Raw genomic sequence first — 21,090 nt, 5'->3', positions numbered from 1 at the left:
TATGAACTCAAAATAATGACTTATGAACTCAAAATACTACTTATACATTTTAAATAATGACTTATAAACTCAAAATAATGACTAATGAACTCAAAATAATGACTTATGAACTCAAAATACTACTTATACATTTAAAATAATGACACATAAACTCAAATAAAGACTTTAAAATGACTAAATATTTAAAAAAATAAATGAAGTATTAATATAATGAAGTATTGTCTCATTAAAATCAATAATATATTTATTTTGTTTCCATCATTTCTATCGAGACACATTTAACGTTTTGCCAGTTTGAGTTGAACGTGGACTCCTTCACACGAGGAGGAGACGGGGAACCGGAGCCTGGGAGCTGGAGCCTCTTCCAGAGATCCAGAACCAGATCCTTAAAGATCCTCATCGGAGCCACCGGGTCGGATTCTGGTGAAACCAGATGACATCATGCAGGTTCACCAGAACCTCCTTCAGCTCAGACTCCAGACACCAGCAGAGACCAGTCCACCGAGGACTAGACCCAGAACCAGTAGAGACCAGTCCACTGAGGACTAGACCCAGAACCAGTAGAGACCAGTCCCCTGTGGACTAGACCCAGAACCAGTAGAGACCAGTACCCTGTGGACTAGACCCAGAACCAGCAGAGACCAGTCCACCAAGGACTAGACCCAGAACCAGCAGAGACCAGTCCCCTGTGGACTAGACCCAGAACCAGCAGAGACCAGTCCACCAAGGACTAGACCCAGAACCAGCAGAGACCAGTCCACTGAGGACTAGACCCAGAACCAGTAGAGACCAGTCCCCTGTGGACTAGACCCAGAACCAGCAGAGACCAGTCCCCTGTGGACTAGACCCAGAACCAGTAGAGACCAGAGGTTTCTTTATTACAGCGTATTTGAACCCACGACAACACGAGAGGGGAACGTCTGTCGTTGGGAACGCGTTGCCAACGACAAGCTTCGTTGGAAACAAAGTGCACGTCAGTCACACACACACACACACACACACACACACACACACACACACACACACACACACACACACACACACACACACACACACACACACACACACACAAAGTGTCACATAGATATTTATTTTCCTTTGATTAAAAAGTACCTGAAATAAACAGTTTACATAAAGTGACGAAGGGGGTGAAGAGGCCACAGAACAGGCCGCCCTTCTCCACAAGGCCACAGCGACAACGCACACACACACACACACACACACACACACGTAACTCCAGCCATCACACTAAACGAGCTAAAGCCTCCCAAAATAAGTCTAAGCATTAATCAAACACAAAGTCACTAAACAACAAACGCAAATACTACCCCCCCCCACCCCACACACACACACACACACACACACACACACACACACACACACACACACACACACACACACACACACACACACACATATTTGATTTGCCTCTCATGGAAATTAAGTCATTCTTTTGGGTTTTAATTGAGAGGCAAGTTGGCACATACAGGCAGATCCACATACAGGATAATAATAATAATAATACCTATTATTATTACCATTATAATAATAATGATGATAATATTATTAATTATAATAATACGATAATAATAATATAAATAATATTGATTGTAAAAATGTTAATACATAAGAGATTAAAAGATGTAATCTAATAATAAAATATTGGGGTTCAGATCATATTTCCCCCAACGATGATTTCGCACGATCGAAGATGTTTTAATGTAAATAATTGTTGTTGTTTCCTTTGATAATACAAGCGTTACGATTCTATTCATAAACCGTGGGACGTCATCAGCTTGACGAATAAAAGTCCTGAACAAAAGAAAAGGACGTTTGTAAACCGGATGTTAACGACGCCAAACACAAGGATTTAATAATACATATAAGTATATACATATATATGACATTATATATATAATTATATATATTAAAGAGATTCGCTGAAGAAAACGTGTTCAATCCTATAAACGGCTGCAACAAACTATTATTTCAGAATAATTATTTCCAGTTGACCGAACTAAACTTTAATCAGATAATTCTACGTAAAGCACCAATTGTTCACTCATTTAATTTGAAGCAGCAGACTTGTTTAAATTATATTTATTAGCGCTATTGTACGTAAATAAAGTCAAAGGGAGGAGGGTCATATTCTGAGATAGAAAAAGCTCTCTAATTCTCTCTAATTTATATAATATATAATCTCAGAAAATCTCCAAGTCGTTTTGGGCTAAACTTCTAATGTTGAGGTCAGAAAATGTCAACGTTTTTTCTTTGCAAATTTATGACTTTAAAATTTCAGAAAATACCGAATTAGTTTTTTCTTAAATTTGTTAATTATTTCCCCTGTAAATATTTGAATTGAATTTCATAGAATTTCTTTTTCTTTTTTTTTTATTCTTAAAAATTTCTTACAAATTCTTAAAAAATCTTAAAAATTTAGGATTTTATAATTTCAGAAAATATCCAATTTTTCTTCTCGTAAATTTGTGTTTATATTCTTGAAAATGTAGAACTTTGATCTCAGAAAAAATCAAATTTGTATTTCGTAATTTTGTTCATTTTTTCCCCTGTAAATATTTGACTTGAATTTCATAGAATTTCTTAAATCTTCTCAAAGATTTAGGACTTTATAATTTCAGAAAATACCAAATAATTCTTCGTAAATCGGTGAGTTTTTTGTCATGAAAATCTCCGATATTAATCTGAGATATAATCCACGTGTTTCGGGTGGAAAATCTGTTCATTGTTTTTCGTAAATATATGACAGAGAATCTATGATTTTAATCTCTGAATATTACGCCCCTCCCACTACTCCATAATTATATTATGTTTTACCTACAATGGTCCAAACATGCCGTCGTAGATATTTAACACCGATGAGCTAAAAGACTAAATATTACTGTAAATCTGAAGCTGTTGTTTTATGACTTGTTGTTTATTTGTGACGCGTTCTTAATGAAGGGCTTTTAAAGACTAATAATTGTGTATTTTTATGTTTTTCTGTTAAACTCGAGCAGCAAACACAACTCACAGGAACAGAAAGGTTAAAGTCCAGTCGGCTGTCAAAGTAAACAACTGGTGACGCTTCATCTTATCAAAGACAAAGAGAGTCAACACAGGGTCAACACACACACACACACACACACACACACACACACACACACACACACACACACACACACACAGGAACATGGCGGCTGGTCCGTGAGGGTGGAGGCAACAGGAGGAAGAGGAGGAAGAGCTTCGTCGTCCTCAGCTCCGGATCAGCGCCAGGAACTCGTCGCGGGTTTTGGGATCTTCCCTGAAAACTCCCAACATGGTGCTGGTGACGGTCTTACTGTTCATCTTCTGAACGCCGCGCATCACCATGCACATGTGACTGGGGAGAGGAAGAGAGGCCCGTTAAAACGAAGGGAACGAAGTGGAAAAGAAGAGATTAGGAAATGAGAGGGAAGAGGGAAGAATGAGGAGGGAAGAAGGAAGAGGGAAGACGGAAGAGGAAAGACGGAAGAGGAAAGAAGGAAGAAGGAAGAGGGAAGAAGGAAGAAGGAAGAGGGAAGAAGGAAGAGGAAAGACGGAAGAAGGAAGAGGAAAGAGGGAAGAGGAAAGACGGAAGAAGGAAGAGGAAAGAGGGAAGAAGGAAGAGGGAAGAGGGAAGAAGGAAGAGGAAAGACGGAAGAGGAAAGAAGGAAGAAGGAAGAGGGAAGAAGGAAGAGGGAAGAAGGAAGAGGAAAGACGGAAGAAGGAAGAGGAAAGAGGGAAGAAGGAAGAGGGAAGACGGAAGAGGAAAGACGGAAGAGGAAAGAAGGAAGAAGGAAGAGGGAAGAAGGAAGAGGAAAGACGGAAGAAGGAAGAGGAAAGAGGGAAGAAGGAAGAGGGAAGACGGAAGAGGAAAGACGGAAGAGGAAAGAAGGAAGAAGGAAGAGGGAAGAAGGAAGAGGAAAGACGGAAGAAGGAAGAGGAAAGAGGGAAGAGGAAAGACGGAAGAAGGAAGAGGAAAGAGGGAAGAAGGAAGAGGTAAGACGGAAGAGGAAAGAAGGAAGAGGTAAGACGGAAGAGGAAAAAAGGAAGAGGTAAGACGGAAGAGGAAAGAAGGAAGAAGGAAGAGGGAAGAAGGAAGAGGTAAGAAGGAAGAGGAAAGAAGGAAGAGGTAAGACGGAAGAGGAAAGAAGGAAGAAGGAAGAGGGAAGAAGGAAGAGGTAAGACGGAAGAGGAAAGACGGAAGAGGTAAGACGGAAGAGGAAAGAAGGAAGAGGTAAGACGGAAGAGGAAAGAAGGAAGAAGGAAGAGGGAAGAAGGAAGAGGTAAGAAGGAAGAGGAAAGAAGGAAGAGGTAAGACGGAAGAGGAAAGAAGGAAGAAGGAAGAGGGAAGAAGGAAGAGGTAAGACGGAAGAGGAAAGAAGGAAGAGGGAAGAAGGAAGAGGAAAGAAGGAAGAGGTAAGACGGAAGAGGAAAGAAGGAAGAAGAAAGAGGGAAGAAGGAAGAGGAAAGACGGAAGAGGTAAGACGGAAGAGGTAAGACGGAAGAAGGAAGAGGGAAGAAGGAAGAGGTAAGAAGGAAGAGGAAAGAAGGAAGAGGTAAGACGGAAGAGGAAAGAAGGAAGAAGGAAGAGGGAAGAAGGAAGAGGTAAGAAGGAAGAGGAAAGAAGGAAGAGGTAAGACGGAAGAGGAAAGAAGGAAGAAGGAAGAGGGAAGAAGGAAGAGGTAAGACGGAAGAGGAAAGAAGGAAGAGGGAAGAAGGAAGAGGAAAGAAGGAAGAGGTAAGACGGAAGAGGAAAGAAGGAAGAAGAAAGAGGGAAGAAGGAAGAGGAAAGACGGAAGAGGTAAGACGGAAGAGGTAAGACGGAAGAGGAAAGAAGGAAGAGGTAAGACGGAAGAGGAAAGAAGGAAGAGGTAAGACGGAAGAGGAAAGAAGGAAGAGGTAAGACGGAAGAGGAAAGAAGGAAGAAGGAAGAGGTAAGACGGAAGAGGAAAGAAGGAAGAGGTAAGACGGAAGAGGAAAGAAGGAAGAGGAAAGAAGGAAGAGGTAAGACGGAAGAGGAAAGAAGGAAGAAGGAAGAGGTAAGACGGAAGAGGAAAGAAGGAAGAAGGAAGAGGGAAGAAGGAAGAGGTAAGACGGAAGAGGAAAGAAGGAAGAGGTAAGACGGAAGAGGAAAGAAGGAAGAAGGAAGAGGGAAGAAGGAAGAGGTAAGAAGGAAGAGGAAAGAAGGAAGAGGTAAGACGGAAGAGGAAAGAAGGAAGAAGGAAGAGGGAAGAAGGAAGAGGTAAGACGGAAGAGGAAAGAAGGAAGAGGGAAGAAGGAAGAGGAAAGAAGGAAGAGGTAAGACGGAAGAGGAAAGAAGGAAGAAGGAAGAGGGAAGAAGGAAGAAGGAAGAGGTAAGACGGAAGAGGAAAGAAGGAAGAAGGAAGAGGGAAGAAGGAAGAGGTAAGACGGAAGAGGAAAGAAGGAAGAGGTAAGACGGAAGAGGAAAGAAGGAAGAAGGAAGAGGGAAGAAGGAAGAGGTAAGAAGGAAGAGGAAAGAAGGAAGAGGTAAGACGGAAGAGGAAAGAAGGAAGAAGGAAGAGGGAAGAAGGAAGAGGTAAGACGGAAGAGGAAAGAAGGAAGAGGGAAGAAGGAAGAGGAAAGAAGGAAGAGGTAAGACGGAAGAGGAAAGAAGGAAGAAGGAAGAGGGAAGAAGGAAGAGGAAAGAGGGAAGAAGGAAGAGGGAAGAAGGAAGAGGAAAGAAGGAAGAGGTAAGACGGAAGAGGAAAGAAGGAAGAAGGAAGAGGTAAGAAGGAAGAGGTAAGACGGAAGAGGAAAGAAGGAAGAGGTAAGACGGAAGAGGAAAGAAGGAAGAAGGAAGAGGTAAGAAGGAAGAGGAAAGAAGGAAGAGGTAAGACGGAAGAGGAAAGAAGGAAGAAGGAAGAGGGAAGAAGGAAGAGGTAAGACGGAAGAGGAAAGAAGGAAGAGGGAAGAAGGAAGAGGAAAGAAGGAAGAGGTAAGACGGAAGAGGAAAGAAGGAAGAAGGAAGAGGGAAGAAGGAAGAGGAAAGAGGGAAGAATGAGGAGGGAAGAAGGAAGAGGAAAGAGGGAAGAAGGAAGAGGAAAGAGGGAAGAGGAAAGACGGAAGAAGGAAGAGGAAAGAGGGAAGAATGAGGAGGGAAGAAAGAAGAGGAAAGACGGAAGAAGGAAGAGGGAAGAGGGAAGAGGAAAGAAGGAAGAGGAAAGAGGGAAGAGGAAAGAGGGAAGAGGAAAGAAGGAAAGAAGGAAGAGGAAAGAGGAAAGACGGAAGAGGAAAGAAGGAAGAGGAAAGAGGAAAGACGGAAGAGGAAAGACGGAAGAGGAAAGAAGGAAGAGGAAAGAGGGAAGAAGGAAGAGGGAAGAAGGAAGAAGGAAAGAAGGAAGAGGTAAGACGGAAGAGGAAAGAAGGAAGAAGGAAGAGGGAAGAAGGAAGAGGAAAGAGGGAAGAAGGAAGAGGGAAGAAGGAAGAGGAAAGAAGGAAGAGGTAAGACGGAAGAAGAAAGAAGGAAGAAGGAAGAGGGAAGAAGGAAGAGGTAAGAAGGAAGAGGAAAGAAGGAAGAGGAAAGAGGGAAGAAGGAAGAGGTAAGACGGAAGAGGAAAGAAGGAAGAGGGAAGAAGGAAGAGGAAAGAAGGAAGAGGTAAGAAGGAAGAGGAACGATGGAAGAGGAAAGAGGGAAGAGGAAAGAAGAAAGAGGAAAGACGGAAGAGGAAAGAGGAAAGAGGGAAGAGGGAAGAGGAAAGAAGGAAAGAAGGAAGAGGAAAGATGGAAGAGGAAAGAGGGAAGAGGGAAGAGGAAAGAGGGAAGAGGAAAGAGGGAAGAGGAAAGACGGAAGAGGGAAGACGGAAGAGGAAAGAGGGAAGAGGAAAGAGGGAAGAGGAAAGAAGGAAGAGGAACGATGGAAGAGGAAAGAAGGAAGAGGAAAGAAGGAAGAGGAAAGAAGGAAGAGGAAAGAGGGAAGACGGAAGAGGAAAGAAGGAAGGAAGAGGAAAGAGGGAAGATGGAAGAGGAAAGAAAGAAGGAAGGAAGAGGAAAGAGGGAAGATGGAAGAGGAAAGAAAGAAGGAAGGAAGAGGAAAGAGGTTCGCAGGTTTTGAGGTGCAAATGAAAGGAACTGAAGTGATGGAGATGAAAGTAACAGAAAAGAGGTCCAATAAATAAGTTAAATTATAAAAGAACGACAAGAAGTGATGGAAAGAAAGACAGGGCTGTCTTTGGAATCGAGGTGGAAATCAAATAAATGAGGATAAAAAGGAGAGCAAAGTAGAAATAAGGACAATGGAAATAAGGTGAAGGGAAAGAAAATGAAGTGAAGGAAGCGACAGTAGTGGAAACAAGAAAGTGAACTGAAGGAAAGTGAAGAGGTGTAACGGGAAAGAAAAGAAAATTAAGTTAAAAACAGACTTCTCTCAGTGTTCTGGCCTTCCAGTCTGAACACACACACACACACACACACACACACACACACACACACACACACACACACACACACACACACACGTACGTCGCCTCTATGACAACGCCGACTCCGGTGGGTTGCAGTGCCTCGGTTATGGCCACGGCAATCTGTTTGGTCAACCTCTCCTGAACTGTGGACGCACGCACAGACGGACAAACATGAACCGGGTCAAACACGCCACCGAGGAGCGTAGAGAACACCGAGCACTGAACCTGCACCTGAACACACCACCGTACCTTGGAGACGCCGGCTGTAGATTTCAACGATCCTGAGACGGAGGAGAGAAGACAGAGCTCCGTTAAAACACATGAATGAGCCTCCCTGTTGTTCCTTTATCACACACACACACACACACACACACACACACACACACACACACACACACACAGTATCTAAACAATAAACTGCATAACTCAGTGTGGAAGAGACTAGGATGGTAAAAAACCCGAAATATTTCAGAAAGTATGTATTTTTATATATATATATATATATATGTATATATATGTGTGTGTATATATATATATACACACACATATATATACATATATACACACATATATATACATATATATTTGTTTTTTATATATATATATATTTTATATTGACAATAAATGGTAATACATAGATTTTTAGGGAATGTGAAGATAAAATTTAGCATATTTTGAGGAGCATGACTCTTCATGTGCTAAAGCTGCATTCTCTCTCCTGACCACCAGGGACGACTCCTCTGGTTGTATAGAAGCCTATATATACACATGACTCTACTTCTCTCTTGATTTATTCCCTCAGTAAACATTGTAAACATGAGTTTATTATTTTATTATAATTATAATTATGGTCTTTTAGAGTCAAACAGACCACAAAGCAGGGGACGCTTTAGGGCGGGGCTACAAGGTGATTGACAGGTCTCTACAAGAGACGAATACGGCGTCTGTACTTCACTCCTCCTCAGTCCAGATACGGTCACTTCCTTTCACTGGTTGCAAAAAAAAAGAAGTCTGCGGGTAAACCCGACCCAAGTGAAGGCACCAAAACAAAACATTAAAGGGTAAAGAGGAAAAATATGTATTTTTGTGTGTACTGTCCCTTTAAGCAAAACAACAGTAATTTTAAAGCTATTTATGGAACAGAAGGAAAACAAGACCGGGTCTGCAGCAACGACCCGGTCTTCACCTTCGACCTCTTGCTCTTCTCTGTGAGAAAAACCGCTTTGGACAAATCTGACCTCATCCGCCTGCGAGGAAATGTCACGGGATCGAACCGGCGGCACGAGGAGAGGCGGGACGGACTGAACGTCCTACCGGAGACCAGAGGCTTTTCAAAGTGAGACCAGAGGGGTTTTCATGGCGCTCAGCTCACACGACGTGAAGCTGAATCTAAAAAATGTCTTGAACAGGAAGTTGATGCTGGATTTCCACACCTGCAAATATTCATTTACACCTGATGTACATAGTAACACACATGTGTATGCATCCAAAGTGTGTTTTTTTTCTATTATTATTTAATTAATATATATTGTATTATTTATTTTAATGTATTTTATTATAGGTTAGGTTCATTATCAGTGATATGTTATCGATGTCATTATCGGTATTTTACTCGAATATAGATTAAAGTTGATGTATTGTGTTTATAATTAACTGTTTATATGCAAATACACAGTTGTGTGTGTTTGCTTTATGGTCTGTTTGACTCTAAATGACCATAATTTACTAAATGAACATCATGCTGTATTGATGAAGACTTGAAACTAGAGATTGAGACATAAACTCATGTTTACAATGTTTACTGAGGGAATACATCAAGAGAAGTAGAGTCATTTATATAGACTTCTATACAACCAGAGGAGTCGCCCCCTGGTGGTCAGGAGAGAGAATGCAGCTTTAACCCATGAAGCATAGACATAAATGACTCATGTTTACTGAGGGAATAAATCCCCAAAACTACAAAAATAAGACCAAAGTAGTAGGAAAGCAGGTATTCCTGCAGCATTTCTTTCTTTCAGACCGGCAGACATTTTGGTTCCAATCCCAATGTGAGTGTGCATGACCAGTGCCGGGTTAGTAAGGGGTGTTAGTGCGATAAGCCTGAAGGTATTGGGGTCAGTGGGATCAGATCACACACACACACCGTTTAATAATCAGCTTAAATACACTCTCACTCTCACTCTCTCTCTCTCTCTCTCATCATTAGAGTAAAGTTACTCACCTGGCCAGCTTGCTGAGGCCCAGGACCCTCTTATTGGGGAGGTACCCGATGTGGACCTGCACACATCAGATATGGTTTACGTGTTAAACCGGTTTCACTACAGCGAGTCGGGTGGTGCAGTCGAACGTGAACACCGCCCTGTATACCAAGGGGTACTCTTATTTTGGAGGGGGTTGTCTTTGTTAATGAAAGACATTATTGTAGCTGCAAATTGCCTAAATGTGCAGTAAATCATCCTGACTTCATGGTCCCCAGAGGATGGATCCGGATGTTTTTGGCTGCACAGTATTTTTATTTCATGTGTACCACTGCGATACCGTTGTAGCATAGCATGCTAACGTCTGTATGAACCGAACAGACTTACGGACTCATTAGCAAGCTAGCTAACTAGCTAGCTGGCTAGCTGGCAGTGTAATGCTGCCTCCTGCAGCATAACAGATTGAAGACTTTTCTGTTTGCTGTTGCCTTTAATTGATCCAGATTCAAGGATATTAATCAACTTCTGCATCTCGCTACTGCATTTTATTTCTTAAACTGCACTGCAACCTTTATTACATTTTTCGCATTTTGACAGTCTTTTAATGTTTTGATGAATGTTCTTAATTGTTTTTAAACCCTGTCTTTGTGAAGCATTTTGAATCGCCTTGTTGTTGATATGTGCTCCACAAATTAACTGGCCTTGTGTCATCTGATCGCACCATTAACTGTCTCTGAGAATCTGACCTTTTATTTTCCTGCTTCAAAATAAAAGCTTTTAAATAACGACCCTAACTCAAGTAGAGCGCAGATCTCCGCCAGGTGAGTTCATAACGACCGCTGATGAAATGTTGGATCCCTTGAACACAACCCACGTTGGTGAGGTCGATGCCCGATAAAAAGACACGGGCTAACCGATGCACTGGGGGCAGGAAGTCAATGGCAGAATAAAACGGGCAATAAAAGGTGTTTTGGGAAAGTGTGAGTCACAGCAACCACGAGAGGTCGTTGTGCTTGCAGCCATGAGTGGATCCCCAAAATATCACGAATGAGAGATTAGCCGTGGACAGACACAGAGATGCACACTCACTCACTCATCCTAGCAGGGGATTGCATGAATCTCCTGGCGGAGATTTAAAAAATAAGGGAGTTTCATTGTCAGGAATGTATAGGAAAGTGTGTTTATCCCTGAATTAGCTGAGCTTCGTTAGCAGCTATTTCATAATTAAAGCAGTCTTCTAATACTGAAAACGTAAAGGGGGCTTTTATTGTGAAGAATTCATAGGAAATGGCTTTATTCACCGTTAAAAGCGGCTCCCTTGACCATCAGACCTGTCAAATAATCACCGAAATGAGACGACATGATGACTGATGATTGCTGCCTAATTACATATTTAACAGTTATCATTTAACATTTTGACTCATCAGGAGTCTTTGAGTCCAAGATTCTGGTCTCCACCACCGTCTCTTCGGCTGCTAAACGCTCCACTATGTTCCATTATAGCTCTGGTGGTGTAAATAAAAACAACGGCTGCGGTAAAGTCGTTCGTCTCAAACATGAGTTCTTAGTTTGAGCGACGTGACGGAAGCAGCCGGAGAAACACAGAAGACGAAGATGAGAGCGCAGCAGGTGGACGGACACAAGAGGAGAGGAGGAAGAGATGGAGTCGTCAGCTGGAGAATCATTGATGTCTGGAGGCTCTAATTCTCTGACACACGCACACACACACACACGCACGCACACACACACACACACACACACACACACACACACACACTCCACTCAAATGTCAGACGCAATTTGTTGACGAGACGAGAGAAAGGGCAGCGGCAACAGGCGCGCAGAGATCTCCCTTCCTTCCCGTTTCCTGTGCTGACGTGTCGACATGGAACAGACGGACCGTGACGGCGGCTCGTTCACTTATCTGCTCACGGCGCTCGTGTTTACCGGCACACGCTGGGGTAAAGATAACTAGATCGTCATAATAATAATAGAGTTATTAAATTGGAGCCACTTTTAGTTGATTTGGTTTGAAAAACAAAGAGACAGAAGCAGAGAGAGACTCCAAATGAATGCAAGTGTTGTCTTACAGTCTGTTATATATTATATATTGCATTATATATTATAGTATATTGTCTTAATGAAACAACGGAAACTTTAACGTCATAAAACTCACAGATCAGATCGGCACAAAAAAAAAGGAGCACACAATTCAGATGATAAATGAATAAGATATTGTTTTTATATTCGTTCTTGGTGTTGATGAAGTGAAACAATGAGCCCAGATCTGTTAGGAAGTTAAACATCCAAGTTCATCTCTCATATCTGTTTCATATTCATGAAAACATCTGGATTTATTCTAGTTCATCACCAACGCTACATTTTACTAGATTACATGTGAACGCATCATGAGGACGTTATCATTTACCTTCAGCCGGTACTCATGTTCACCGAGCGGAGCCTGAACGCATCATGAGGGCGTTATGTGTACTGGTGGGGCGCAGTACGGATCAGGGATCAACAACAGACCTCCTCTAGAATATAAACACATGTTTTGTATTTATTTTGTATTTGTAAAAACTGCTCCCATTTGATGACTTTTAGAGGCTGAATGAAGAGTCCTGATACAGAGAGCAGCTCGGCTAATCAGTCAGTAACAAACAGACATGTCAACCAGCCAGCGGCTACTTGACCAATAGAGGAGGAGGAAGAAGAGGAAGAGGAGGAGGAGGAGGAAAAGTCTCTCTCTCCCTGTGGTGAGTCACTGAGAGACACAACAGACAGATGAGAGAGGAAGGATAAGAGGCTACGCTGCTGACGATGACGAGGGGAGGAGGTTTAGGGACACAAACAGCCACCTGACGGACGGACGGACGGACACACACACACACACACACACACACACACACACACACACACGGTGTGGTTCACTGCTGTCATCAGAGCCCATTTAAACTCGGTGGAAAACGATCAGCTGCCAGCCGCTATTGTCTTAAACGACGTGCACCTGCGGGTGAAGGTGGAGGGAGGAAGAAGAGGAGGAGGAGGAGGAGGAAGCAGAGAGAGGGAAGAGACCAATCAGGTGTCTTTGTGGAGACTAATGATGTGAGGAGGAGGAGGAGGAGGAGGTTGAAACAGATCTCAGCTAATCTGATTGTTTCTCATGTTCTCTGTTGTTCAGGCCCGCGGCCTCCAGATAAAATGTTCCTGTCAGATTCACATCTCTTTCTATGTTTGTGACAATCTTTATGTATTAAATTATGAATATTTGAAACTTCCTATAAATAACCATCAAAAGAAAGTCCATTTTATTGATAATATCAGAAAGCAAAGCGACTCGGCTGCAGCAAAGTAGTTGTTAGTGTTTATTTACTGGAGACGCAGCGTATTCGGACAATTATTCCTCTGGAAACCTTCTTTGTTTTTTATATTGTATGTCCGTGGGTTCATCAGGGTGTTTCTGATGATACAAATAAAATGTAAAAAAAATACTAATAAAAAAAATTTAGCAAGTGGAATTAGCACGCTGGCTAGCGGAGGGCTGGCTACTTAGCTAATTAGCTAGCTTGCTAACGTCTACCATGCTTTCAGGCACCCGTGGTTGCAGAAAGTGATCTGAACAAAGTTGTCACTCGTCTGTGGTCCTACGCCGTGACAAGAGTGTGTTGATTCAGCATTCATTTCAGTTTTACTCGTTTAGCGGTTGGCTAGTTAGCTGGCGACCATGCTTTCATGCTAACGGTACAGTGGTTACGGAAAATGAGCCCAACCAACGCTGGTTCTACGGCTTCCTCTGACTCAGTCCTCGCTGCTAAGAGACAGAAATACCTCCTCATGTGTACTAACAGGAAAGAGGTCTATAGGTGGACTTTACAGGTGAGTTATGTGACCGTTTGTGTCAAAGTCAAACCATTTTAGCGACGGTGGCGCTAGTTAAAGGTCAGCGGGTTATGATAGCGATGCAGAATCCTCCTCTGGGGATCAAGAATATTCACAGAAAATGTCAGAACAATCAGACCAATACAGTATAATCATCCTCATCGTCGAAATGAAAAACTAGCAGCTTCTTAAAGCGGAGGAGGAAGAAGCGTCTGCGCTCACCCGGCCGAAGATCGGCACCAGGTGATGTTCACACATGGAGAACATGTCGATGTCTTTGACGATCACCATCTCGTCGTGGTCTTCGTCAAAGATGGCGTCGTTCAGCACGTCTGCAGAGAAAACAAAATGAAAACGGAGACGATTGAATCTCCCGTAACTCCCAAATCTTTTTTCATTTACAGCATTACAAACCATCTTTCTGTATATCCAATCATTTTACCATTACCTTATTTACTGTATTTATTCATTTCATTTTTCATCTCAATACTTATTTCCTCCATATTTCGCTTTTCAACCGATAAATGCATTTAATAATGCAGTTATAATTGTAACGAACAATATGTGTCGCATAACAAAAACGTAAAGAAATATATGTATTTATTTTATTATTACATTTGTATTATTACTATACACAGTTCATACCGCATATAAAATACCGCATATAAAATATCGCATATAAAATATCGCATATAAAATTAAAATAAAAAGGTTCTGGCTGTCAATGAACCAGCTGGAGTATCTATTTTTAATCCATTTAGGTGTGTGGATTATCTGACAGATGAATTGCTTATTTACTAAAAAGAAAAAACAAGAAGTGTATAAACCCTGTCTGTCCCCTCGAGGACGGACAGACAGAAACAGGAGCGACGCTCGCTTCACCTCCGCCGTCGATCTGCCGCTTCTTTATCGCAGACTTTGGCGTTTCTCTCTAGCAAACAGTCGCCGTCTAATTATAGCTCTGCTTCCATACGCTCCTTCCGGTTGTTGCTTTATTGCATTTTTTCAGTTGCCGGGAGTTCAATAAACCGCTTTATCTGTTTGTGAGGACGCAGACGACTCTCGCGCTCTCATCGGCATCTTTTAATTTCCTGACTGGCTATCTGTTGGGGGGGGCAGCTCAATGAAACAACAGAACAGACCTGTTGCTTCAGTCTCTGCTGCTTATTGTGTGAAAACAGGTTGTTCAGCGCACTCAGGCGCTCTTTAAGTCTATTCTTTTTAAATACTTTTGTTTGTCCGACTATAACGTCATTCACCGTGAAGATCTTTCCCAACACTAGCTTCTCCCTCAGGTGGAGCAACAACAGACCGGCTCAGGTTCCTCCTCGAAGGCCTTTATCAGTATTCATTTTAGCTGCATGTACTTTGATGAATCTTTCTGCTGATCGTTCTGATAGTTGCTGTTCTGGCCGCCGTGCAGCCCGTGAACACACCGTTGTGCTCTGACATTAGCCGTTAGCACATCTGGACATAGTGTCGGGCTTGCCGTTGTCATGCCCAGATCTCCTGGGTAGCCCTCCGCCCGGTCAAGACTCCAGCTCTCCGTCTCCCGTCGGTGGCCCAGCCGATCTCGGGCCCTCATCTCCAGTCGGCGGTTGAGCCAATTCATGCTCCACTCTTCCAGGCGGCGGTCCCGTCAATTCCTGCTCCATGCCCCCATCTTGACGACCGGCTTCTTAGGGAAATGATGGAGTCCCTCCGAGCTCTGTTCCCAAGCAGGGCCCCGGCTCCCCCTGTTCTGTCGGCACCGCGCCCAGTTCCCCAGAGCCGTCTCCCTGCTCCCCAGAGTCCAGTTTTCCAGAGCCGTCTCCCTGCTCCCCAGGGTCCAGTTCCCCAGGGTCCAGTTCCCCAGGGTCCAGTTCCCCAGGGTCTGAGTCCAGTTCCCCAGAGTCCAGTTCCCCAGAGTCCGGAGTCCAGTTCCCCCTCTGAGTCTGGTGCCCATAAGTCCAGTTCCCCCGCTGCCGCCTCGCAGCCGTCTCCAGTGCCTGCTGCCGCCTCGCAGCCGTACCCAGGGCCCGCTGACGCCTTTCAGGCTGCTGCCGACACCGGTTTCCCCACCGGCGCCCCGACCTGCATATGGGTCCCGTTCCCCTTCGGAGCCCCCAGCTCGCCCTACGGAGCCCCCGGCCCTCTCCCCAGAGTGCATCCTCCTGCCTGATGGCCGTGCTCCGGCCCGCCCCCCAGACTGCTTCCGCCCGCCTGATGGCCGTTCTCTGGCCAGGCACCCGGACTGGTTCTGCCGTGCCCCAGGTTCCCCTGTGTATTTAGTCTGTCAACTCCCTGTCCTGGGCCGGTTTGTTTCTTGATGTTTGTTTGCCTAGTAAACTTTGTCCTGAAAGCATCTACCTCACCTGTGTCTGCTTGTGGGTCCTGCTCTCCGTGGATCGTAACAAGCATTGCATCAAAGCACGGTGGAACTAGCCAGCTAGCTAGCGGACATCTGGCTACTCAGCTAGCATGCTAATGCCACCATTCTTTGATGCAAGACTGGTTTCAGAAAATGATCAGAACAAAGTTCTCACTTGTGCTTAGAGCATTGAGTTGTTCAATTTCACTACTGTAGTTGGCTAGTTAGCTAGCTACAGTGCTAATTCTACCATGATTCCATGCTCCACGGGTGAAATGACACAGCCAGAGTGCTTATGTGGGTAAAAATGGAAATGAACAGGTCGTGTTTCCCACCTAACCTCTCAAAGGAAACCACTGAGCTCGACTCCTGGACGCTTTAGACCTCATGAAGCACGAACCAGAGGAGCTGATGTCGTCTGCCTTCAGGCCGACACTGTAATAAAGTGGTAATCCTGTTTGGAAGGTTTTGTCATCAAGAACAAAGCGAGAGAAAGACCTTGCATAGAACACAACGCCAGGAACACATCCAGACATCTGAAGTGCTGACAATTATTTGTCATGCTCCCCCTTTGAGCCTCTCAGTAAACAAGTCTGACAAAAATGGAGATTTGTTTAAAAATCTGATCACCAGACCAGACTTCCCTCATTGGTTTACCCTCCTTTAATAATTCATTACAAGCATCTCTGATCACTGCACCTGCTTCTGAATATTTCCCTTTTTCGTTTCATATATTGTACATATTGTGATTGAATGAATGAGATTGTTTGAGATGCATCTCTGTTTTATTCCGTCTTGGATCGACTCGCCTCTTTGTCGTCATTGTACATGAGAACTGGTTCTTAATATGACTTATCTGGTTAAATAAAAGGGACAATGAAAAATATTGATTATCGCCACTTTAATGAGAATAGCTGCAGCACTAATCTCAAGAACAAGGTCACAATGGATAGAACTACAAAATAAGTTGTTTTAATAAAGAGGAATCATACTCTTGCTCATTATGGATTCTTACACCATGAGTTACAGTTACAATTGCATCCCACACACACACACACACACACACACACACACACACACACACACACACACACACACACACCCTGAAGGATAATAACGTAAAGTCAACCGTAACTAAATAAAGGGCAGCTGGTGAGGGCGGTCGGTTCAGACGCCCTGGGTGACAGAATGACGAGACGGCTATCAGGTAATGACAGTGTTACTCATCATCAGCTCTACGTTTTCGTAACGCTGCCTCCTGTGTGTGTGTGTGTGTGTGTATATGTGTGTGTGTGTGTGTGTGTGTGTGTCACAAAGAGGGAATAAGCCACATGTTGACACATTCTGAATGAAGTAGGAAACAGTGACGTGAATGACGATAAACAAGGTTATTCATTTATTGTTCAGGCAGCCAGAAGTGAGTGTGTGTGTGTGTGTGTGTGTGTGTGTGTGTGTGTGTGTGTGTGTGTGTGTGTGTGTGTGTGTGTGTGTGTGTTTTGTGTGCTGTCACATACACATATTTTCTTTACATATTCTAAACCCTTGGCTGTATGTATGAGTCATCCCTGTACTTTCCTGCCTTTAAGTACACAAAGAAACAGTTCCACCTAATATAATATAATACAATATCCTATGTTTTTTGTTGTTGTTGTTTTTTTAGGAAATTGCCTTGGTCTTTCCCTGTGTATTTAAAAAGACATGTATTGACTTCTTGTGAAGACTCCCTGTCGCTCTGGATGACCTGATGTCAGTCAGGTTGACAAGGTTCAGAAAGTTTGCGACACTGAAACAGTTTGTCCTAACAGAGGTAGTAAAATATGTGGGAACGCGGTGACGTCGCTAAAAAGAAGACAGAAAACACTCTGCGTGGTCTCAGCTCGCGGATGTTCTGCATTCTCTCTCCTGACCACCAAGGGGCGACTCCTCTGGTTGTATAGAAGTATATTCTTCATGTGTTAAAGCTGCATTATCTCTACTGACCACCAGGGGGGTGACTCCTCTGGTTGTATATAAGTCTATGCTTCAAGTGTTAAAGCTGCATTATCTCTACTGACCACCAGGGGGCGACTCCTCTGGTTGTATATAAGTATATGCTTCATGTGTTAAAGCTGCATTCTCTCTCCTGACCACCAGGGGGTGACTCCTCTGGTTGTATAGAAGTCTATGCTTCATGTGTTAAAGCTGTAGTCTCTCTCCTGACCACCAGGGGGCGACTTCTCTGGTTGTATAAAGGTGTATGCTTCAAGTGTTAAAGCTGCATTATCTCTACTGACCACCAGGGGGCGACTCCTCTGGTTGTATAGAAGTCTATGCTTCATGTGTTAGAGCTGCATTCTCTCTCCTGACCACCAGGGGGTGACTCCTCTGGTTGTATAGAAGTCTATGCTTCATGTGTTAAAGCTGCATTCTCTCTCCTGACCACCAGGGGGCGACTTCTCTGGTTGTATAAAGGTGTATGCTTCAAGTGTTAAAGCTGCATTATCTCTACTGACCACCAGGGGTGACTCCTCTGGTTGTATAGAAGTCTATATAAATGACTCTACTTCTCTTGATGTATTCCCTCAGTAAACATTGTAAACATGAGTTTATGTCTCAATCTCTAGTTTCAAGTCTTCTTCAATACAGCATGATGTTCATTTAGTACATTATGGTCATTTAGAGCATAAAAGGGGAATATGTCTGTTCATTGGTTGCCGTCCAAAAACCAAGATGGCAACAACAAAATCGCATAACTCTAGGCTTCAAAACATCAGTCCACAAAGCGATTCTTACATACAGCCTAAGGAACGGACAAAGGCAGACGACTGTTTGTCATCGGTCTTCAGCTCTGAAGCTTCTCGGCGTGATCGGGGCAATAACTCTGATGTCCCGTTTAATCTCTGCGGTTCTTTTCCTCGGACCCCCGCCGGTCATGTGCCTCGACAACAAGAGGATTTTCGGCTCCGGAGCCGAACCCGTGACCCCGCTGATCAAACAGCAGAAACGCTGCAGCTCTCCACAAACATCCAGCGCTGGAAACGACATGCGTTTCCTCCATGTGTTCTCTGCCGGTCTAACAAGTCCAAAAGGGGGGAGTCTCCTGCAGACAGCCAATCGGAAGACGCGACGTTCTGCAGGACACATCCTTCCATCCTTTTGAGCCTCCTTTCCCTGCATTCCTTCCTCGTTTCATGAAGCGTTACGACACTCAAACATCCCCCACAACAGAGCAAACTACCTCCAGATGGACTTATGGAGGGGCAGATCCACACGTGACTCAGCCGTCAACGGCAGCTTGAGAGGAGTTGAAGGGCAGGTTTGGTGAGGTTGTTAACGCTCGAGCGCACACGTCAATCTACTGTATCTCCCTCCTGGGATTTCTCACCTTGAATAAACCTTGAATTCACGCCTGGTCCCCAAACTTTACCAAAGATATGAACTACGTCTGGCAGACAATGGGCTGGAAGTGATGCCCGTTAGGAAGCGAGTGTTTCTTCATGGATTCATCTGGAGTTTATTGATTTCATTCAGAATTTATCTATTAAATGTCAGACTTTGATTTTAATCCTGACAGAAATCAATGAGTCAAAAGAGTTGGCGACACTTGGCTAAGTTATTAGGGAGGATACGTTTTTTAATCTGTTGTTGTCTCTCTAGATTTCCAACCCTGACCTTTTTCTGCTCCGACCAACAAAACCCCAAGATGTTGTGTTCACTATCCAACTAGAGAGGCCGAGTTACTAGCACTTCCTGTTGAACACCATGGGACTTTGTTACGGTCAATGAGAGACAGAAATAATCGTTGAAATCATTTGAATAGGGGTTTCTTTGGCCGTTAACTAATCTACATATTTTCTTTCCAAAATAAAAGTCCCATGTGAGACCTCAGAAGAGGCGGGACTTCGTCTCTACAAAGTACAAATTCCTCGAATAGTAAATCTTATATGAAAACCCGGGCGTCTGGTTCCCGTTCTGACTTCTTAAAGGCGCAGTGTGGCCTCGAGCGGTTTGGTGGAACACTGGCCCTTTAAACGAGAATATTTAGATATCACTAATAAAACTAAACATGATTGATCCATTCTGCAGCCCCTTGAATTTGTGTGTACTTATTATGTTGATAAGCAAACAATAATGTCAAGCATCGATAACGAGCCGTGCGTTTGTATTTCACTGTCAGATGTCAGCGGTCAGAAGTCGAGCGAGCCGGTCGCTGGGAGAGGGGTTCACATTATTTGCCAAATTAAAATAAAATTAAAATTAAAATAAACAAATATATATATATATATATATATATATATATATATATATATATATATATATATATATATATATATATAACAAAAAACACATCCTGCATTTTATAAATTAAAACAATTCAATAAGTAAGGCAAACATTATAATAATAACAGCAAAATGCACTTAAAGGGAAATGAAATAGCATAAAGGCTGCTATAACTTTAAATTAGGGACGCACTGATTGTTCAGTCCTGATACCGGTACCTGGTCTTTGTGGAGAACGATACAATATTACCAATAACAATGCTCATATAAGTCATCGTGAACAAAATGAATGAATACATTAAATGAATGTGTGAGAAGGACAGTCTCAGTGTTTCAGGTGTGAAGACAGTGTTTGGGAGCCACCTGTTGATGGGTCTCAACTCACCCACGATCTTCTCCTGGTACCCCTTGGTGAAGAACTGCATGGCCGCGGCGGCCCTCCAGGGGGTCTTGAGGAGCCCCTGCCGCTGCGGGTCCTCGCCGAGCCCCCGCAGGATGGTGGTGTACGCGGCGGCCAGGGCCGGCAGGCTGGACTCGTTGTCCTCCACGCTGCGCGTGCGGTCCTCCCTCCAGCTCTCCGTCCCGGGCCGCGGGGATACGGACCCCGCACCCGGAGGCTGCGGGTCTGCAACGGCGGCGGCGGCGGGCGCGCGCCCGGAGCCGCCTGGTGCCGCCGCGCGCTTCACCATCCCGTCAAAGTGTCCGTTCAGACCGGAGGCGCCGTCCGGCTTCTCGCTGGAGACGCACTGCGTCTGCTCGGAGGGCTCCATCACTTCTTCTTCTTCTTCTTCTTCTTCTACTACTACTTCTTCTTCTTTTACTTCTTCTTCTGTGGTTTCCTCTCGCTGAGCACTTGTTGAGTCAGTTTCTGCTCCTCTTTGATGTTTCGGGATCCTCGAGGCTTTATAAGAGCGGATAATCCAGGGAGCGCTCCCATTGGCTGGCTGGCTCCACAGGGGGC

The 21,090-nt window shown here is 43.9% G+C and overlaps 1 protein-coding gene across 1 annotated transcript; it reads right to left on the bottom strand.

The window, feature by feature from the left end:
- Window positions 1-3,252: 3,252 nt before the first annotated feature.
- gch1 (GTP cyclohydrolase 1) lies at window positions 3,253-20,992 on the bottom strand (the record flags this gene model as incomplete). The annotated part of the gene is made up of 6 exons (XM_079231377.1): window positions 20,515-20,992; window positions 13,742-13,851; window positions 9,664-9,719; window positions 7,692-7,723; window positions 7,501-7,585; window positions 3,253-3,379 (listed from the first exon to the last, which is right to left on the bottom strand). Exons 1-6 carry the CDS (start codon window positions 20,897-20,899, stop codon window positions 3,253-3,255), a joined length of 795 nt encoding a protein of 264 aa, XP_079087503.1. The 5' UTR covers window positions 20,900-20,992.
- Window positions 20,993-21,090: the final 98 nt, after the last annotated feature.

This window comes from Taurulus bubalis, assembly GCF_910589615.1.
Source record: "Taurulus bubalis genome assembly, chromosome: 15".
Classification (NCBI taxonomy): Eukaryota; Metazoa; Chordata; class Actinopteri; order Perciformes; family Cottidae; genus Taurulus; species Taurulus bubalis.
The sequence above is the reverse complement of the archived record's forward strand: the minus strand, read 5'-3'. Positions and strand labels throughout refer to the sequence as shown.